The 20,487-nt window shown below is 46.2% G+C and overlaps 1 protein-coding gene and 1 long non-coding RNA gene across 5 annotated transcripts in view; one reads left to right on the top strand and one right to left on the bottom strand.

Moving 5' to 3' along the window:
• brf1a (BRF1 RNA polymerase III transcription initiation factor subunit a) overlaps nucleotides 1–4,760 on the top strand; it is a 64,595-nt gene extending 59,835 nt beyond the window's left edge. The window contains exons 17-19 of one of the 2 annotated variants that reach the window (XM_017407577.3): nucleotides 1,811–1,862; nucleotides 2,968–3,118; nucleotides 3,478–3,651. In XM_017407577.3, the coding sequence (XP_017263066.1) occupies nucleotides 1,811–1,862; nucleotides 2,968–3,118; nucleotides 3,478–3,515 (241 nt within the window). In that variant the 3' untranslated portion in view covers nucleotides 3,516–3,651. Of the gene's footprint in view, nucleotides 1–1,810; nucleotides 1,863–2,967; nucleotides 3,119–3,477 lie in introns of both variants that reach the window. The other variant, XM_017407576.3, reaches the window with a different exon arrangement.
• A 1,548-nt stretch (nucleotides 4,761–6,308) lies between these two features.
• On the bottom strand, nucleotides 6,309–20,302 carry LOC108230948. 3 transcript variants are annotated; one of them, XR_001808389.3, is made up of 4 exons: nucleotides 17,522–20,267; nucleotides 7,480–8,300; nucleotides 7,329–7,364; nucleotides 6,309–6,844 (listed from the first exon to the last, which is right to left on the bottom strand). It is a non-coding gene; the product is annotated as an uncharacterized LOC108230948 (long non-coding RNA). The 3 variants fall into 3 exon arrangements; XR_005233619.1 differs by having other exon boundaries at nucleotides 6,309–8,300; nucleotides 17,522–17,679; nucleotides 19,190–20,302; XR_005233620.1 differs by having other exon boundaries at nucleotides 6,309–8,113; nucleotides 8,193–8,300; nucleotides 17,522–20,302.
• Nucleotides 20,303–20,487: the final 185 nt, after the last annotated feature.

The following is a 20,487-nucleotide window of genomic DNA, read 5'->3' on the forward strand; positions in this document are numbered from 1 at the left end:
CCCAGGACTCGATGGGGGGTGGTGTCCTCTCTGGTCTGGGAACATGTTGGGATTCAGGAACTGAACCAGCCTGTGGGACGCTGCTCCCATGCCAGTTTCCAAGGATTGTTGAGTTTTCTAGACTCTGAATATTTGTTGCCTAGCGTCAGTGCCCCCCCTCCCCCCTCCCCCAGTGGATCCAGGTTAGGACCCGGGGGAGCGGGTCTCGACTGATCCAGGCGGGGAGCGGGCTGCTGGTCTGACTGGGCTTTTATAATGAGGTTTGAGAGGCGAGGGGGGGGGTAAAGATGCCACTTCAGCCCCTCCCCCACCCCTTCCCCCGGTTAAAGCAGATTAATTAAAAGCTCACTCACACTCCTCTGTTATCAGTGAGAGCTGAGCTCTTACTGTAAGCCTCTGGGGGGCCAGCACCAGGCTGGGTGGGCAGGAAGAGGGGCGGGGAGCCTCCGGGAACGATGAGGATGGTGCTTCGGCGCTGATTATCTCTTCGACTGTCTAAAAAGAGATTTCTTTCTCAGACAGACAGACGGACTGCCTGTCGCTCACAGCCGGAGCTCATTTCTCATTCACACCATCACCCCCCCTCCAGCCCCCCTCGTTCCCCTCGTTCCCGGTAGTTGCCAGTTATACGAGCCGCTTGCCTGGAGCCAGAAGAGATGGGAGTAATCTAATGAACTCCTGCCCTGGTATCACCTTCACAGGCAGGTTTCCAAACATTTGGCCGTCCCGCGCTGGCAGCTGGAGGCGGGTTTCACTCGACGATGGAGGCTCCACCAGTCGGGCTTTATTGATCCGACTGTTTGAAGTCGGCTCTTAATTATTTTCTTCATGTCCAAGGACTTCTGCGGAGAAAACAAACAGACAAAAACAAACCTCAGTAACTCTTCAACAAATTGCAGTTTGTTTTATCAGATTGGTTTATTACAGGTGCGAGTGGATCAACATTATTCTGCAGCCATTAATCTTCTGTTTTCCTCAGGATTTGGAACAACCTTGGTAAATATCCCCTCACCTGCCGCTTCACCAGCTCCACCTGTTCAAACAGCTCATCAGCCAATCACACGGCAGTGCCCGAACGTAGACATCTGAAGGTGCTGAAGATGAACGATTTAAGATTTTCACCAACAACCATCTCTGGAGTCTACAGGGAACGGTCCAACGTGGATCAAATGTTCAGGGAGCTGCAGGTGTGTGGAGGAAAAAGCCTAGTTAAGGTCAGAGGTCAGACTGGTTCCAACCAGAACACCATCTCTGAACGCTCAACAACCTGGAAGCAGATGGTCCTCAGCGGGACACTGAAGACCGGGAAACACTTCCTGCTCAGAACCGTCCAATCAGAAGCTTTGGGCTGAGGAGGAACCGGAGACTAACGGGTCGATGTGGAGCAGAACCTCTGAGGAACGTTTCCAACAGGTTGTTGAATTAAGGGGACAGGGACCAACGAGGTGGACCTGATAACACATCCGGTCACAGAAAGTTGGACTTTATTCCACTGAACTGCTGTTTTAGGATCTTTACCGGTTTTCAAACAATCCCAGTTAAGGTTGGATGGTTTCCACGGTTACCTTCTTCCTGTTTCTCCGTCCAGTCGTCTTCTTCCACCCGTCTCTCTGCTGGAGGACTGATGGGTTTCACAGAACTGGACTCAGTGTTGTACGTTTGTCTTCAGATGATTTAGGGTTGTGTAGTTGTGAAATATGATCTACGGAGGTTTTATTGTCTGCTGACGTCTGGAACGAATGTCTTCATCAAATCTGCAGGTTTCATCTTCATCTCCGTCTGTCTGGTAAACTTCTCGTTTCTGCCGCAGGTTGCAGCCGTTCATCAGCAGACAAGCCAACAAGAAGCTGGCTGTGGAGCAGGTGAGCTGGACTGTTAGCAAAATATCTTCAGTAATCAGATTACAAACGGTGGGAATGCTGACTCAGCGTTCTGTGGAAACACGGACAGTTTGTTTTTTATAAGAAGCTCCAGTTTAATAAACGTGAGACTGTCAGGTTCTGCTGCTCGGCCTCAGACGTCCCGCGGGTCGGGTCGGGTCGGGTCGGGTCCAGTCCGGGGGTGTAAATCAGCTCTCAGGCCGGGTGAGAGGGGGAACCCCACTCCGTCTCTGTTTGCCCGTCCCTTATTACCTCTCCGTGTTGAGGACGACTCTCAGCTACCACCACACCAGATTTACAGACATTTCTGGGTTTGCCGTGGCGGCCATCTTGAATCAGATGGTTTTGTGTTTTTAGAGGATTCAGCCTTTTTAGATCTCCACCTCGCTCCACTCTTTGTCCCCTCCGTCCTCTGAACGGAGACGCTCGGGGAGGAGGAGGAGGACGCGTCAACAAGGCGTGTTGCTTAGCAACCCCCCCGCGCCGCCCCTCCCTCCCTCACAGGGAGCTGGAACCAGACGGGCCTCGTTACATAAGTCTATTTCAGTCCAGCAGATCCGGGGGACCGGTTCGGAGACCCGCTGACCACCAGATTAACAGAACCGGAGGACGAAGTGGTCTCTTCACCGGACGGACCGGTTACCGTGGGTTCAACCCCAGTTTATAACTTTATTAAACTGTTAACGTTCATCTAACGTAACTCTGTCCCTCATTGGACACTGAGCCTGAAAACGTCCATTATGTCCTCATAGATGGACATGTCTCCCAGTCAGCGGTAGTTTAATGTGAGACACGGGAGACGCTCTTCTTTCCTGTTTCTGTGTTTGTGTTGGTGCCGCGGCGCCACCCGCAGGCCCGGCGGAGTCGCTGCAGTCTGAGTGCAGACGAGGACAGGCGGCGTTACCAGGTGGGCGGGGCCTCGTTTAGGCAGAGTGACAGATGAACCTCCTTCACTTTATTATCATCATTTAAATCAGTAAAATAGAAAAATAAAAACATCATGGCCGCCCTCACCTGACGGGTCTGAAGGTCGTCCTCAGGAGGTTAAAGGTTAAAGGTCGTCCCTCTGTCTGTGTCGTTTGTCCAGCCGGCGGTCTCCAGCCCACCGCCGGCGCCGCCCGTCAGCGGGGTGGTGGTGGAGAGCGGGCCCGTGGTCTACGATGACGGAGCTGCTGATGAAGAGGAGGAGGAGGAGGAGGAGCCTTGTGTCAGCGCCATGGAGCTGCTGGGCGGCGGCGGTCAGTTTGAACCCACATTTACTGACAGCGTTAACCAGAAAAATCAGCTTTTCTTTGGTCTGACGGTGACTTTTAGCATCAAAGGTTTAAATTTCTATTAAAACTGAAAGTGAAAAAATTAAAACTGTTTAATTTTACACTAAGTGACTCAATTTAAAGTAAAAAAAAAGTCTAAATGTTTTAATTTGGGGCTCCAAAGTTTCAAAATAATTTAGAAATCAACTGATGTGTTTTAATTAAAGTAAATAACAGTTGTGTCTGAGGTGGAGCTGTAGACCTCTGTAGTGAGGGTAGGGCACAGCAGACGGACGGAACAACGAGCTGCAGGTGAGTTTAATCTCTCTGTGTTTGTTCTCCAGGTTACGGCTGCGATGGAGACTACGACGAAGGATTCTAACCTCCCAACCAGTGTTAAACGCTTCCCGGCAGGAAGGAAAGACATTTGCTGCTCTGGAGGAGAACCGGGAACCTCAGGAACCAGTCGAGCACTTTGCCTTCAGGTCACTCAGAAGCTGCTGACGCCTGGAAACCCATCACTACACCTGCAGCAGGAAGAGTTTATGTCCACAGAGTTTAAATCTTAGTTGAATTAGATTTCTGCAGAATAACGGAGCTCAGAATCCGGATTATTTTATGTTTTCTTCACAGAACATTTGCTGAAACGTTTTAAGTCACGTTGACTGACTTTGCTGCTGCAGTAAACATTTCACTAACTGAACAAAAACAGTTGTTTACTTTCTTTCCTGCAAAACTGAACCGATCTTCGGCCGTCAGAGGAGGACGCTCAGCTGCTACGGCCGTCAGAGGAGGACGCTCAGCTACTACCACACTGACCTTCAGCTCAGCATCTGTAAATCTGATAAATCAGCTGGATGTGATGGAAGTCATCAGGATGGAAACGAATCCAATGATGAGTTTCATGAAACGGGCTAACACACTTAACTACATTATTTCCCGCCAGCAGCGGAGACCAGAACCTGTTTAACTGCTTTTATTTTGACGGTTCTCAGCGAGCTGCGACTTCCTCAGGTGCGTAACATCTGTCCTGATGACAGGAAACCACGCAGATTATAAATAATAATAATTAGGACAGTGTTTTCACAGAATATGCTAAAACTGAGGTTTGAAGCTAAGGAGGAAGTAAATTAAATCAGGTTTCAGAGGACTCCATGTCTCTGACAACAAAATGAAATAATTCAGGTCAGAAACACCAGAAGTCTCTGCCACGATGGGGAAAATGGCCGACAGAACGCTGAGACATTTCTAAACTCCAGCAGATTCAATCCTGACTGCGAGGCGGCAACAAAAATGTGCGCAGCCAGGACTACATGCAAACATGGCGGCGCGGCTCGCTAACTCTCAGGCTGGTTTGAAACCTCCGAATACCTCCTCCTTGTCGTGGTAGTAGCTGAGAGTCTTTCCCAACACGTCCTCTGAGAGCTAACAGGATGTTTGTTTGTTTACACCTTCAAGGCGGCGGGCGATATGCATTCCTTCATTGTTTCTGTTTTTAAGCCCCGCCTTTCCTGGTTTCCTCCTCTTCCTGTCGGCGTTTTACCTGAGCGAACCGAGGCTGTGGACAAACCGTTATTAACGAAGCCTCATTTATACCACTTTCAGACAATAAAGGTGTTAAATTGTTCAGACGATGCAGGTTTGTTGTTTGCAGACACGTAAGACGACCTGAGGGATCCGAGTGGGTCGGGTCAGATCCACGCGGAGACGGTCGGATTACAACAGTTTCTCCAAACGTTAGCGTCCACACCGACGGCCTGAACTTTATTTAAACAGCCTTCAGTGACTCACCGGGTTCGTCCTGCAGCTTCTCTCACGTCTCGCTGAGCTTTAATCAAAGATGGCCGCTGCAGAAACTTGTCAATCTTGAAGATTTTGGAACTGAAAAAGTAAAAAAAAGTTTAACGAACCAAGAGGAAAACTGAGGTCAGAAACTCAAACGACTTGACGTAATACCTCTTTTTATTTTTCTAATCTCACTGAGCTGCTCTGGACTTTAATCTGCTTTTAAATGATGAAAATTTGGGAGCGAGTGAGGAAATCTATACTAGACTTTCCATCTAATTGTCTCTGAGCCCCGGGAGGAGTCGGTGAGCGAGGATTTCTTCTTCTTCAAAATTAAAAAAGAATAAAAAGTTCACATCTGAATTATTCTGATTAACATGATATGAAGTGAAAACATCACAAATGAGCTGATTTTCTCCAACTTCTGATGGCGCCTCGGGTGTTTGGGACACAAATAAACTACCATCCGTGTGACCTTTCACCCCTGTCAGGTGACCCCAGCATTCCACCGACTTCTTCTCTGTCCAATCTTCAGCGTTCAGCAGCAGGAACCTGAAGGTTGCAGCGGACCTTGCAGGAAGGTCCGAGCTTTAAGAAGAGCAGCCAGCCCTCCGTTCCTGGGTCTCCGTTTGATTCTGGTTCAGTTTTCTGGACCTGCAGCAACACAACCTCGCTGCCGGTTGCCTTTCTCACCCCAATTATTTCCCAGGACCTCCCCTCCCGGGCCTTTTTTTGTACTGCAGCGCCTCTCTACCCCTCCTTCTGCTGCAGGCAGCATGCATTGTTATAAAACACATGGAGGTGTTCATGTTGGTGTCGAGTTTCGGCTGTTTGGAGGATGAATCTCGGGTCCGGTGGGGTTTCTGAAGGACGAACATCAGATCAACATTTGCTCACTTTATTATTTTTATTTTTAAACCTATATTTCACAAACTGACCGGATTTGTGACCAAATTTCTCGAGAAATAACCGGTTTGTTTTACAGTCAGATATTTAAAACCTGGGACTCTTTTGTTGCCAAAGCTACTCATTTATTTTCAAACTGTTCCTACAGTTTATCTTTTTAATGCCTAAAACACAACTCGTCCCCTCCTGCTTCATGTTTCAAACCTTATTGCTCCTTTCAGGAACACGTTAGTTTCTGCACGTCAAAGCGTTCGCGACAAGCTACAAGAGTTAGCATGTTAGCAGGTGTAATAAACACAGATAATATTTTACTAACGGCACAAACAGCAAAGAAATGTAACGTCCAACAGGAACTGAATTAATATAAATAAATCAGCCACTTTGCTGTTTTAGCTGACACTAAATTTAAACTTTAACTTTAATTGAATCAGAAATTTAACCTTTATCTTCTTAGAAATAAAAAGACTGAAAGTCATCAGCATATTGAATATTTTATTTTATATTTTTATACTATTAGACCTATAACATAACTATCAGAGAGTGTGTGATGCCATTCAGGCAGAAAAAGTAGTAGAAGTTGTATTTTTGGTTTAATCTGTGATATTTTAGCTGCAACAAAACAACTGAATCACTGAAACTTTAATTTCTTTCCATCTACTCAGACGTTTCTGCAGAAATTATAACTTGTTCCTTCCAGAAGCAGAAGGAGTCCAGTTTTTGGAGGCGGATCGGTCAGGAAGAAAACGGTGTACGGAGCGGGCTCAGGAACTCTAAGGTGTGTGACGCAGAGAGCAGAGAGCCAAATCGGTGTGAACAGCGTGGAAAATGAAGAAATTAGTCCCGGCTGTGGAGCTGACCGCCGCTGCCGTCGCCCCGGTTCCCAAACATAAATCCTGGATGTGTTTTTGGCTCGATGTGCGTCTCTGTAAACACGAGGAGGAGGAGGAGGAGGAGGATCCGAAGGCTTCTCTGCAGCCACAGATGAGTCTGGAGCTCAGGGTTTGATGTATGCTCCCGTCTCTGTAATCAGATTCATTAAGGAATAACTGAACCCGCATCTGTGGGGACAACTCCCAGGACAGCCATCTCACACACACACACACACACTCACATACACACACACACCCCTAACCACACACCCCGAACACACACACCTCACGTATCTCTGACTTTAAACATGCGTATATCCACATCCTTGTTTACAGGTTTAACTCAAACGATGCAGACGTTATAAACAGCAGAGATTGTGTTAAAGTCAATAAAACAGGGATCTGATTAATAAAAACTGGGATCTGATTAATAAAACGGGGTTTTGATTAGTAAAAACTGGGATCTGATTAATAAAACGGGGTTTTGATTAGTAAAAACTGGGATCTGATTAATAAAACGGGGTTTTGATTAGTAAAAACTGGGATCTGATTAATAAAACGGGGTTTTGATTAGTAAAAACTGGGATCTGATAAATAAAAATGGGGACTGTTAGTGAAGACAGAAGCAGACGTACTTGACACGATGAATGTTGACGATCTGTATTTAGGATCTGAAACGTGAAGGAGGAATAGTTTATTGCACAGAGCAGCGTGCCGCCCCCTGACGTATGTGGTGGTGTACAGATGTGTGTGTGTGTGTGTGTGTGTTTGCAGGCCTGTAATTACCTGCAGTCAGATCTCCGTCTGTAGCACAGGTGGGATCCAGGATTTAATTACAGGCTGGGAGCCGAGCTTCAGCCCACCTGTGTGAGTGTTGCCTTTGCACCTGTGTGTGTCTCCGCTCTGTGTGTGTGTCACCGCTGCAGCGATTCCGTCGTGTTCGTGGGATGTGTGTGTGAGACGGGGGCGGGCTGAGCGAGTAAAATAGAAAGAGACGGGAAAGCTGAGGGGGAGGGAGCGAGCTGAACACCTGGCACCTGGTCCGAAACCACACGGCGGAGATTAGAAGCACCAACAAACACGTTCTTCTTTTCTTCTTCTGTCATTTGTTGTGATCCAACGTTAACTTTGTTCGTCTGCTCCGACACGCGCCTCGGCGCCGAGCATCAGCTGTCAGACCTTTGAAGGCTCAAGGTGCTCTTCATCAACCTTGTTGCTAAGCAACTCGTACTACGACAACATCTTGGAGGCAATCTTGGCGGGTTTCAGAGATCTGCTCTCTGGAAACACCTTCAGGTGTTGAATTAAAACATGCATATCACCCGCTGCTGGCTAAACTCCTGCAGAAACGTCTGCCTCAGTTGGCTGTGGCAGCCATCTTGAATTGGGTTGACTCAAGGATAATCAGGTCACAGATTACCTGTAAGGTCCAGTAAATATGGAAACAAAGTCGATGGAAAAGGTTTATATGAATTCTTAGACCCCTTCTTCTCTTTTACCTTTTAAAGGTGAAACAAATCGTTTCCTGTGCTGATTCCTGACAACTTCCTGGTCTGGAAACAGAGGCAGTGAGTCCAGGAGATGAACGCCAACGATGAAGAACAACCCTGGAAACAAAAAGGTGAAAATGTTTTTCCTGGTTTGCATATTATCTTATTAAACCAGTGGACTGATTTTAATGAAGTGATTAACTCTTGAAGTCAACCTAATTCAAGATGGCTGCCACAGCTAGTAATAAACTGACACAGGAATGACCATAACTGATGTGTTTGAGTCGTCCTGTCAGACGTCTCGTGATAAAACAAGATCGTAATTATTATTATTATAATATATTAAATAGTTCTGAAACAGGAGGCGATATTCTGTCCTTCAGGGAATCTGGGTCTCTAATCGTCTGGATCCTGGCAGCCAAACACTGTAAACTTATAAATCAAACTGAAGCAGCTTCTGTTCAACCAGCAGCAGAACTCTGCTGACTAAGGAGCGCTCTGATGAGCAGAAACTTGGCGTCGGATCTGAAGGAAGGATTGTTGCTCCGAGCCAAAGGGAGCTCCTCTGAACCTGGACTAAAGGTTTCCACGAGTTTCAAGCAGGTCCTAAACCGTCTGAAGGAACTGGTTCTGCTGAGTCCACACCATCAGAAAATCCAAATGTCAAGGGTCATCTTTTTTTAATTATTTGAAGAGATTTCACAAAATAAAGAGTCCAATCAGTAAATTGATTAAATGCTGCTTCATTTAAGTCTCACAGGAAACGAGAGATTAAAAAATGGTCAAACATTTCAGGAGGACGTTGAGATGTTTCTGCGTCCTGATTGGAGTCCAGCTGAGGTACCTTAGAAGACCGTGACAGTCAGAGCAAAGACCGAGCCGTGAGGTCAAAGGAACCGCAGACCTTCACCGATCTGGGCTCCATGGAAGCCTCTCAGTCCAAAACAGTCGAGAGCGGCTCGGTGTCAGACCCCGGGCCTCCAAGGCCTCCAAGGCCTCGAAGTTTCAGCTGTTTCCTGCTCCGACACACCCGATTCAAACGGTTTAATGACCTCCTCACCAAATCATCAGCTTCTCCAGAACAACGTCCACAAGTCCTCCATTTAAAGCAAGAACACGTCTGAAACACGCAGGAGAGCGGCCCACACCTGGGCTCTAAGAGGAACCAGATCCTCCGGTCTGACCAAACCAGCCTCCACTCATCAGCTGCCCACTATCCCCACAGTGAAGCATGGAGGTGGCAGCATCATGCTGTGGGGGTGATCTTCAGCAGCAGGGACTGGGAGACCGGTCCCCACAGCACTCTGACCCAAAGCCGGGTCAGAACCCCGACCTGAACCCTCCAGAACATCCAGAGACCTGAAAATGGCTCCTCAACCAAACTGAGACTGAGAGGATTTACAAAACCCGACCCAGAAAGACTCGAGGCTGGAACTGGAGAGCTCCTGAGTTTATGTTCAATAAAGTCAGAAATCTGTACTAAATTGTTTGTTTGTTTTAATTTGTCATTATGGGATGCTGAATGTAGATTCCTGAAGAAAAACAAACAGAATTTAATTGATTGTTGCAACAAAACGACATTTTAAAATGTGAAGGGCTCTGAATATTTCCTGATGCCTGCAGTAAATAATAAATCCCACAGGAACATCAGGCGGTGCCATCATGGACGAGAAGAACAGCTTTATATTCAATTAAACTGAATTTCTCTGAGTCGGCCCTGAGCTCATCTATCCTCCTCCTCCATCACAACAAAACTTAGAAACCTCCGAGCCGTTGGTGCTTGCAGTCACATCCAGCTGTGAAACTGAAACGTGCGACGGGTTTATCTCTCTGTGATCATCACTAATGTTACCTAAATGACCTAAAACTCAAACATTCTGCGTTCCCAGCTCGGTGTAATCAGCAGACATTGCTGCACATGGAGAGTGGTTTATCTGCAGAACGATCAGAAGCAACAAACGACGTGTCTGCCTCTCCCAACTCAGTAGCCATCTGCTCTACGGAACGCTAACATTAGCATATTTAAACCATCTACGCCGAATTCAACATGAGGGATGTTTGGTCAGATTTAAACAAACACCACGAGCAGATTCTGGAAACCCTCCGGCGTGAAGGCCATCATGGCTCTGCTGCACGCTTGCCATGCTCTCCGTGCGTCCTTTCCTGCGACGTACACCGGCAGTCACCGCGGTCCTGAACCACACCGGTTTGCAGCTCAAAGATCACGACTCGCCGACTGTGAAGCCACCGCTCGTCCTTCTTCACGTTTTCCCTGAACTCATGAGTATTTTTGGTTCTGAAGGTGAAACCGATTGTGCAGAAATCCAGAGGTCACATTAGTTCTTCCTGTTTTCTCCTCCTCATCCTGTTAGAGAAGTCAGCTTCCTCTCTGTCCGTCTGTCCTCCCCCCTCTTCCTCCCTCCTTCCTCTGCAGCTGAACATCCAGTCCCATTAGCTGCCTGCCTGCATCTCTCTCAGCAGATAAATCATTCATCCCCCGGTGGCTGGCCGCTCTGCGCTCTGCGCGCTGCGGCTGCAAACTCCCCTGTTTGCTCGGGAATTAAGTGCTAAGAGCTGCGTCCGTGTGACCTTGCTCCGGCACTGCGGAGGATCGCTGCTCGTTCTGACTTTGCAGCAAGCCTCGTTGTTTCCTCCTCCACTTTCTGCACGAGACAAAGACCACCAACAGGACTCTGCGCCGCCGTGTCATCAATTAGTGATCGCTCCTTCCCCACCTGAGCGCCGGGAGCCGACTGCAATCAGGGGCGCCGTGCTGAGGAAACGGACCGGTTTGAGTCGAGGAAGATCAGACTCATTTGGTTCGAGCAGTTTGTGTCATTAAACCAGCTGTAAACATGAATCGGTGGTGTTTTGTTTGCACTCTCTGTTCTGAACAAAACCACTGAGGCGAATAAAAACCCTCGGATTGCAGAATGTGTGCTGCTCGCTCACAGATACAGAAACAAACAAAGATGCTCATGAACTCCGTCAAACGCTGCTTTGAGTTTACTCCAGTTGTATTAAAGTGACATTCTGACGTGGGTCTGCACTCAACGTAAACAGCTCTAACACGACGGGTCACACTCCTGGTCCTGCCCAAGGATCGAACCATCAACCTTCTTCCTTCCTGAGCCTCAGCCTCACGAATCCACGGGAAACCCCACGGAAGCTCGAGTCCCGGGACTGACCTGCGTTACGCCAGCCTGAGTCTGAGCAGAGGAACCAAAATGATGGAATCAGACAAGCGTGGAACGAGTGAGGCGAACAAACATGGAGGACGCGGCAGGGCGGCGCTTCTTCCAGACTGGTGGTTTCTGCAGATTTTACTCAACAAATCTGAGCAGAAAAACGTCCAAACTGTCCGACTTCCTCCCAAACACTGCTGACCTTATTTCAGCCACTTCGGCTGTTTCTGTCGGTAAACACCTGGTGGTTGGCAGCCGGATACAGTTTTTAAATTTATAAACCCTCGATATGAGAAATACATTTGTGCAAAATCAAAAAAATCTTAAGCTCTTCTTCTTGGATCCAGACAAAGACACGTGTGTAACGTAGGTGTGTTATTTCTAAAGGAAACCTAATAAAGTTATTTTGATTGGATCTGAGAACTGCACGACTCGCCTTCAACACAAACAAACCATAATGAAGTCATTTTTTATCCTCGACTAAAATCTCTCTCTGACAAACAAAACATCTTTAAAAATGTAAATGAGTTCTGGTTTGGTTCCGATTGGCGCTCCAGCCATCTGATTTACGTAATTACAGGTCATGTTTGTTGTTTGCTGCTCATCCTAATGAGACTCCCAGCTGCCTCTGTTTGGGTTCACATTATTTACTGAGCAATTAATCAGGAAGCCCAGATTCTGAGCAAAAATTACATCTGCTAATTAAAGGAACCACGGCCTCACTTACTCACGCTTGTTTACATTTGTTTTTCCACTCTTAACTTCACTTCTTCCTCAGAAATCTTCTAATTGGCGCCACAGAACTGCATTTAAATGAAGGCACATATTATTACTGACCTCTGAACGAGTTTCTTTGTCTTAAACTTTAAAGTTACACAAACAAGATCTACATCCAGACAGACGTCTCCGCTGCAGGATGAGATAATCTGTCACCACGGCAACGAGATTCGCCAGAAGTAAGGTGGCGGATTCGCTTCTTGGGTCAACCTAATTCAAGATGGCCGCCACAGCTGAGCTGTAGAGCTCCAACAGCAGCACCAGGACCAGGACCAGTTACCGTGCAGGCTGGTTTTAAGACTCATCCCTTCTGTTCAGACAAATGCAACGTTATCCACGGTAAGAATGAAAAATAAACGCCTCAGATCCTGTTTTTCAGGTGATGATGATGATGATGATGATGATGATTTACATCAGGAGTCTCCATCCTGCAGGTTTTCCTTGTTTCTCTGCTCCAACACACCTGATCTGAATCAGTGGCTGATTAACAGGCTTCTGCAGGACATGAAGAGATTTAACCTCTGAATCAGGTGTGTTGGAGCAGAGGAACAACATGTACAGGAAGTGACATCATCTTGGAGCGGCTGAAGCTCGAATGTGCTCCGCAGTAAACAGGTACCCATCCAAACAACAAAAACAACATTTACTGCCTCAGGAGGGAAGCTTGTAAACAAACAAACAAACAAACAAACGCCTCGTCTTTGTAGGAAAACTACAGGAAATCAACTCAGAATGATTTCTTTTGGCTTCATTAAGACGGAGTTAAAGTCACAACGCTGAAGCTTTCTGACTCAGAGGTTTACGGCTCCTGAGTGCCTCTCTGACGACCCACCCACTCCGCTTTCATATTATTATTTATACGCAAACTCAGGAGCTTCAGCATCCTCCTCCTGAGCCCACGAAGGTTCGACCCACATCCAGCTGCTTCCTGATGCTTCCCAAACGTTTGGACCTCAGCGATTGGTGGAGCAGCGGGGCTGGATGTTTGCGTTCTGAACTCCAGTATGACTAATGACAGTTTGTAGCTTTAATCAAACGCCAATCAGCATGATTACAGAGAGGAACTGATTGGGTGTTTGTGCAGGTGTGTGTGTTTGTTAGAGAAACAGATCAGACTGAACCCAAGTCTCTACGGCACGCAGATTCCTCTGCTCTTTGGTAAATCAGCTGTTACTAACGTCAATCTGGACAGGTAATCATCAGATTTCAGAGCCTCTTCGTCTGTCAGGCTGCAACTGATTAAGATTTAATTTCATTAAAGCAGATATGTGACCACCTATCCTGGTACTGACACCTCCTTATAACCCTTTATTATTTGAAATATTTCGTCAGCCTGCTGTCTTCTTGTTTCATTCGTTTTAGCAGAGGATGTTCAGTTCACTACCAATAAATTAAAATAAATCATAAAACTCCAGAGGAAATATTTGAGTCTAAGCTGAATATGAAGTCAGGCTTCCCTGCAGGAGCGAGACTAAAACTCCTTCCTGCTTTTAGTCTCAGGCGTTGCTCCTCCTCCTCCTCTTCCTCCCGTCGGGGCTGTTTTGGTGTCCCGACGATCGGAGGAGAGCAGCAGATCTGCAGGCATCTGCTCGTTTTGTTAGGAGCTGGGTGCGAGTAAACACTTTGTGCTCGCGACCATCTGTCCAGGCTCAGATCTGCGTGAGAGTTGGCAAACTCAGCTGGAAACGACAGCGAGCGAGGAGAAGAAGAAGAAGAGAGGAGCCAGGGAGCAGGAAGGATGAAAGGAGGGAAGGCAGGCAGGGATGTCTGTCAGTTTGGTAAAAATGACAAATGTAGGACAAACTCTGAGCTGAAACGATGAAGCTGTGAACAGCAGCCGGGTTGTTTCCAGCTTCTGAGGAAGGAGCGAGCTGCAAACTGACAGAAAAACCAGAACGCCCGCCGTCAGCGTTCCCACCGAGCTCCTCTCAGCCGCAGGAACATGAAGACGAGCTGCGAGCTGCGAGCTCACATGTTGGTTTTAGGGTAAAAGGTACTCAGGTCAGGTTAACGGCTTCCTGCTGAGATTCTGAAAAACGGCCTTTAAAGTTTCACATATTTAACACGAGAAGAACTCAGAGCTCCAACCTCCACCGGATCAGAACCAGAATATAATCCACTGGTTTCTGTTTCAACCAGTTTTTACCTGATCAGACAAACAGACAAGTTAGCTTCTGGAAACAGTTTAAAGGAATATTCCAGATATTCTGAGGCTGGTTTCAGTGGACAGGTTTCGTCCCAGAACACGTCAAGCAGTGAATGTCCTGATCTGGTTTTAACCGTGTAATCTGAGTGGATTTAAATCAGCTGCAGTTTCATGACTCGGCGATCTTAAGCTGGTAAAGATGCAGATCTGTTCATCACCCTGAGGTGTTTCTTGTTCTCATCTGCTGGTTCAAACTTTCTGACCCGTTTGTCTCACGGCTCACTCCATTGATTTCATTTATAATTAAAAAAAAAGGCCTGGCGTTCCTTGAAGGTACTCCTTCCACGTCAGAGTTTTTAGATGATGAGAACGAGGAGGAAACCTGAGTGAGGAGCAGACGCAGAAGACGTCCGAACTCACCAGAGATCGGGACGAGCAACGAGAACAAAGACAGAAATGATTCTTCTTCTCTGCAAGCTGCCCACATATCACATATTCCTGGCAGCTGAGACGGACTCAGAACCTCAGCTCCTCCCCCTCTGCGGCGCTCTGCGGCGCTCCGAGGCGAGGAGAACAGATCCGGAGTTCTGACGGGTCGGCTGGGCCGCCACGGATAGAAACAAAACGCCCGAGGATTTTCTGCTTGGAGAGCCGACGATTTATCTCCCTGCAGACGGAGCTTCAGTCTGAACCCAACACCCACGTCCTCTGCTGCGTCCGTCTACTCTGTCTCTGTCTGTCTGTCTGTCTGTCTCACTGTCTGTCTGTCTGTCTCTGTCTCTACCTGTCTCTATCTGTCTCTGTCTGTCTCTGCCTGTCTCTGACTGTCTGTCTTTGTCTCTGTCTGTCTCTGTCTGTCTCAGACTGTCTCTGTCTGTCTGTCTGTCTGACTATCTGTCTGTCTCTGACTGTCTCTGACTGTCTCTGACTGTCTGTCTGTCTCTGCCTGTCTCTGTCTGTCTCCGTCTCTGTCTGTCTCTGACTCTGTCTCTGACTCTGTCTCACTGTCTGTCTGTCTCTGTCTCTGTCTGTCTCTGACTGTCTCACTGTATGTCTGTCTCCGTCTCTGTCTGCCTGTCTCTGTCTGTCTCTGTCTGTCTCTGACTGTCTCATTGTATGTCTGTCTCTGTCTGCCTGTCTCTGTCTGTCTCTGTCTGTCTTTGTCTCTATCTCTGTCTCTATCTCTGTCTGTCTCTGTCTGTCTGTCTGTCTCTGTCTGTCTCTGACTGTCTCACTGTCTGTCTGTCTGTCTGTCTCTGTCTCTCTGTCTGTCTCTGACTGTCTCACTGTCTGTCTGTCTCCCTCTGTCTCTCTGTCTGTCTCTGACTGTCTCACTGTCTGTCTGTCTCCCTCTGTCTCTCTGTCTGTCTCTGTCTGTCTCATTGTCTGTCTGTCTCCCTCTGTCTCTCTGTCTGTCTCTGTCTGTCTCACTGTCTGTCTGTCTGTCTCTCTCTCCCTCTCTCTCTCTCTCTGTCTCTCCCCCCTCTGTCTGTCAGGACGAAGGGGAAGCTTCAGTTTTTGTCCTGAGGGGTGAAAGAACTCAGGGGTGAGACTCAGTCAAACAGAAATAGCAGAAACTGCTCTTTATTTATTTGTTTGTTTCTAAAGACAGAATAAGACTCGTCTTCAGGGCAGGACGTCTGGAAACTCCACACTGAGAGTCTCGGCTGTTTGAGTCGTTTCCCTTCAGGCTGCTCGCTTATGGAAAAAAATCCTTATTGCTTCTTGTTTTTAAATCAATACTGTAATCAATTAAAACCAATTATTCACAGAGTTTAAGAGCAGCGAACTGCCTCAGCTCATCCAGGACCCGAGACAAGAGAGCGAGCTCTCGATGAGGCAAAATACTCCTAATATTTGTTTAACTTTCATTTATGCTGTTTTTATGATCATTTGAAGTGAAAATCAAAACTACAGCTTTGATTAGTTGCACAGCTCTGATTCCCAGGAACAATTACAACCGTAGACCTGAAAATAACCTCATAAAAAGATTCATCACGGAGGGATTTATGACCCAGCTGAAGCTGTGATTATAAAACGATTATCGATGTATCGCCACGATGACATGAACAAACACGGATTTATTAAAAAGTGAAAAAACCTTATTAACCACAGACCGCTGACTGACTGTTAGCACAGATGCTAACTTAACATTGAAAACTCCATAGAGAAGCTAACAGGATTAGCATCGTGTTTGTCCACAAATCAACCTGAAGGCCGTCATGTTCTGGTAACTCCAGCTGTTTTTCACAGACAGATGTTTCTTCACTGAAGAAAAACTCAGATTTCAGCTCGTATTATTGATCCACATTCCTGGTGTTACCCGAGTATTTGACATCTTAAAACCGATTTAAAATCCACAAAGCATCCAGCATCTTGTCTATTACCCGCCAGACATCGAGATCAGTGCTGGTTGGCGGGCGATACGGTAAATATCTCAGTTATCTAAGTGAGCGGCGTGAAGCGGAGTCTTGTTTCCTCTAACTGATAGTTAATGAAGGCAGCGCTAACAAAAGAGCTGCCGTCTCAGCAGTCTGAGGCGTTCATTCGGCCTGGAGGTAAACAAGCCGACTGAAAACTAAAAACACTGCCGTCATGCCCTTCAGCATCTTTTATTTTTATTTCTTCCTTCGCTCCTCATTTCCACGGGAACGTCTGAGGCGAAGCATAAATATTATATACCTTCCTCCTGCATCCTGCTGAACGCGTTTACCCAGCCGTCTGATCGTTTGGAGTCTGTTTTCCTGCTTGTTCCACTTCCTGTCTGTGTTTCCTGTTCGAATCCTGTTCTTCAGCTGCAGAAACTGTTTTAAAACTTTAATCCTCAGGTGTGTGAAAGCTGAGTCAGCGTCACACACCTGGAACTTTTAAGGAGGATAAAACCGTCCCTGAAGCTAAAAGCTTCAAACTGAGGACGAATCGGATCCTCAGACAGCGGAGAGCAGACAGAAGGCAAAGTGATTGACAGACAAGGGTCAAAGGTCAGCTCCAAACTATTCTACAAAATCGTTATTCACGCCACAGCAAATTCACCCCAAAGGCCAGACCGTGCAGTGCTCAGAGAAATGAGCTCCACCTCAGCCTCCACAGGCCTCAGTCAGCAGGTGAAAGGTCAAAGGTCATGGCTTGTTTGGAAGAGCTGCAGGAAAAAGCCTCGTCTCTGAACAGAACCTGGCAGCACGCCTTACGTTTCTGCCCTGGTTTGAAGGAAGAATAGAGTCAGTACTCACAGTTCCCTCGAACCCTCGGGTCTCAGATGCGCAGATGCTGGATCGTTGGTCTGGGCGCTCCGTTCTGTCTGCAGACGGTTCTCCTCAGGTGGGAACCCATCGATGAGCTACCAGTTCAGAGCCGTCATGTGACAGCAGAGTTACTTTCAGCTGCATCACTGTCACAGAAAAAAACACAGAAATTAGATGATGTCCAACATGTAGCTCAGTCCTAAAACAGGGGTCTGCAACCTAAACTAAAATAACCATAATAATAACATTTTATTAAAGAGTTTAACACAAGTTTTTGTTTTTACTTCTTCATATGTTGGATCTTTTTATTTAATCTAATACATTAGCAATAAATGTCAACAGTTTATTATAGTTCTTTTATTTTTACAAAATGTACATAAAGTTTTTTTAATGTTTTAAAGGTTTCCTGAGGGAGATGTGCTAAAAGCTAAATGCTAACAGAATCTGAAAATCCCCCAAAAAACTGAAACATTACAAACTTACTGCCAGCAACATGAAACAGCGTCCTTCTACATACAGTTTGATTCACGAGAAGTTGGTTTTACAGCTAAATAATTTTAATAAATGACGGAGAAGAGTTAAATTTGTAAATAATCTGAGATTGTCGGGCACCGAGCTGCGCGGAGTTCCACCTCCCGCCACCAGGGGGCAGAAAACCTTTAAATGCGAGTAAAATAATGGGCTTAAAACTGCTTTCCCAAATGTGAAATTATTTATTTTATACAACAAATTAATCCCCTTAACAGAACAAGTATAATATGATGGGAAATAATTATGAACTTTAAAGAAGAATAACGAATAACTCTGTTAGCATCGTGCTAACACATTAGCTTTAGCGCTGGGTGTTGACGGGGTTCACTTACTTTAGTCTCATTAACGACACTGAACAGTTTTCCTGCTCTCATTAACAGCAGGTACACATATACAAGAATATTCCCTGATAATAAAATCAAACATTAATAATTCCGTTAGCTCCGTTAGCACTGAACGTTTAGCTCTTTTCTCTGCTCCGTCCTGTCGGCCATGAGTAGTTCAAGGACTACTCAGAACGTGGGAATTTACATACACATTCGATGGGAACTTTAAAAACAGTTTTATTTTGAAACGCCTCACACCAGACTTTTAAAGGGGCAGGTGCTCATAATATAAAGTAGGGATATGTTGTATAAACTTATAAAAGTGTAACTAAAATAATATAATTCACAGCAGGAGGTGCTGAATTAAGAGAACATGGAATTTGATTCTGTTTTGTTAATGCAGCAAATTATAGCAATAATAATTATAAAACTGAACTTGTAAAAAAGTAAAGAACTACTATTTTCTTGTCTTTTTACGTGAATATATATGCAATATAAATCACAACATGTGCCCTTCAGGCTGACGGTGGTAGATTAATGGTGACACTGTGGTATTCATTATGTTTTTTGTGTTTGTTATGAAATGTACAAGAGCACGTCCAAGGACGATTTCTGCCACAGTTGTGGTAGACAATACAGTTTATCTTCTTATCTTATTTTATCTTATCTTCTCACTTTTGCTCTTTTTCACCAAACTGAGCATTAATAGTATGTATCTGTTTACATACAGGCTGTCTGTCGGATGGTTTTAGATTCATTAAATGTCTAAGCAGCAGGGAAACAGTCAGCATTTACTTACCTTTCCCAGCTACATCTCCACTGTTTGAGAATAAATCATGGCATCTAAAAGGCGTTTAAATGTGTCCACGTAGGTTAAATAAAGGAGGTGTCTGTGTCTCAGGAAACTGCAGCAGAAAGACGGTTTCTTTAGCTTTCATCCATTTTAAAGAGGAGTTCTGGATAATAAAAAGAGGGGAGCAGAAAGGGGAGAGGGGGGAAATGAAGCGAGCAATCAGACGGTCTTCCCACAGCTCTGCAGGATCGTGAGAACAAGGTTGATCCAGAGAGTGGGCTAATTGATTTAGGCTGTTTCTACCACAAGGGAGGATTTATTTTGCCAATAATTAGTGGTGATTTCTGACAGAGCAGCAGCTCAGGAGGCCGAGAGGCTCGGGGTTTAAATTCAGACAAGATCAGACCACAAAAAAATCTCACTGCTGCTGTTTTATTACTTCTTTAAATTAAAAACACTCAAATTTGTAAATCATCGATAAAGTCTTTTATACTTAAAAACACGACAGAACGAACCTTTTAGTTTCAAACTACAGAAAATCTATTTTATCTGAACTCTTTTAACAAAACAGAACAGATTATAAGGAGTAAAAACTGAAAGTAGACTGGATCGTATCACTGGCCACCTGAATACAAAACGTTCATATGATCTGTTAAAGTATGTGTTGGGGATGACTCTCAGCTACTACCACACTAAATTTCACTCCAATATCTGTAGAAATAACTGAGTTGTAGCCTTTTTTGTCTTCACTAAGGTTGCCTTTGTCCACCTCAGAGCTCAGAAATGAGCTGGAATCAGCTCCGGTTTCCTGCGTGCAGATTGCAGAGACGAAGACTTCAGAGACGAAGACTTCAGGACTCGGTTTTAAGGAGACGTGTTGGAGGAGCCGGGTGCTCTCTGCTGAACGCCGACTGTCCAGATGGCAGCTGAGATGTCGAGCTGAGCGGAAGCCAAACGACTCGTTACAAAGCTCCGTAAATAAAGCAGAACTCAGAGCCAAGCGAACGAGTGGGAGATTAATGGCTTAGAATTAGCTGCAGCGTGTGGGCTGTCTGTCGCTCTGAGGAGATGCTGAATGGCAGTTTGGGACATCTGGGTCAGGCCTTCCTCCTCTGCTCCTCCTCTGCTCCTCCTCTGCTCCTCCTCGCCGCCCGCCTGCTGCTGCACACTTACAGTTACACTTTCTGTCTGTTTTCACTGAGAGCCCCTCAGCCTGTGGCCCCTCAGCCTGTGGCCCCTGAGTCCTTTGGATCCTCAGCCCTTTGGACCCTCAGCCTGTGGCCCTTCAGCCTGTGGCCCCTCAG

Source organism: Kryptolebias marmoratus, linkage group LG10, assembly GCF_001649575.2.
Source record: "Kryptolebias marmoratus isolate JLee-2015 linkage group LG10, ASM164957v2, whole genome shotgun sequence".
Taxonomy (NCBI): domain Eukaryota; kingdom Metazoa; phylum Chordata; class Actinopteri; order Cyprinodontiformes; family Rivulidae; genus Kryptolebias; species Kryptolebias marmoratus.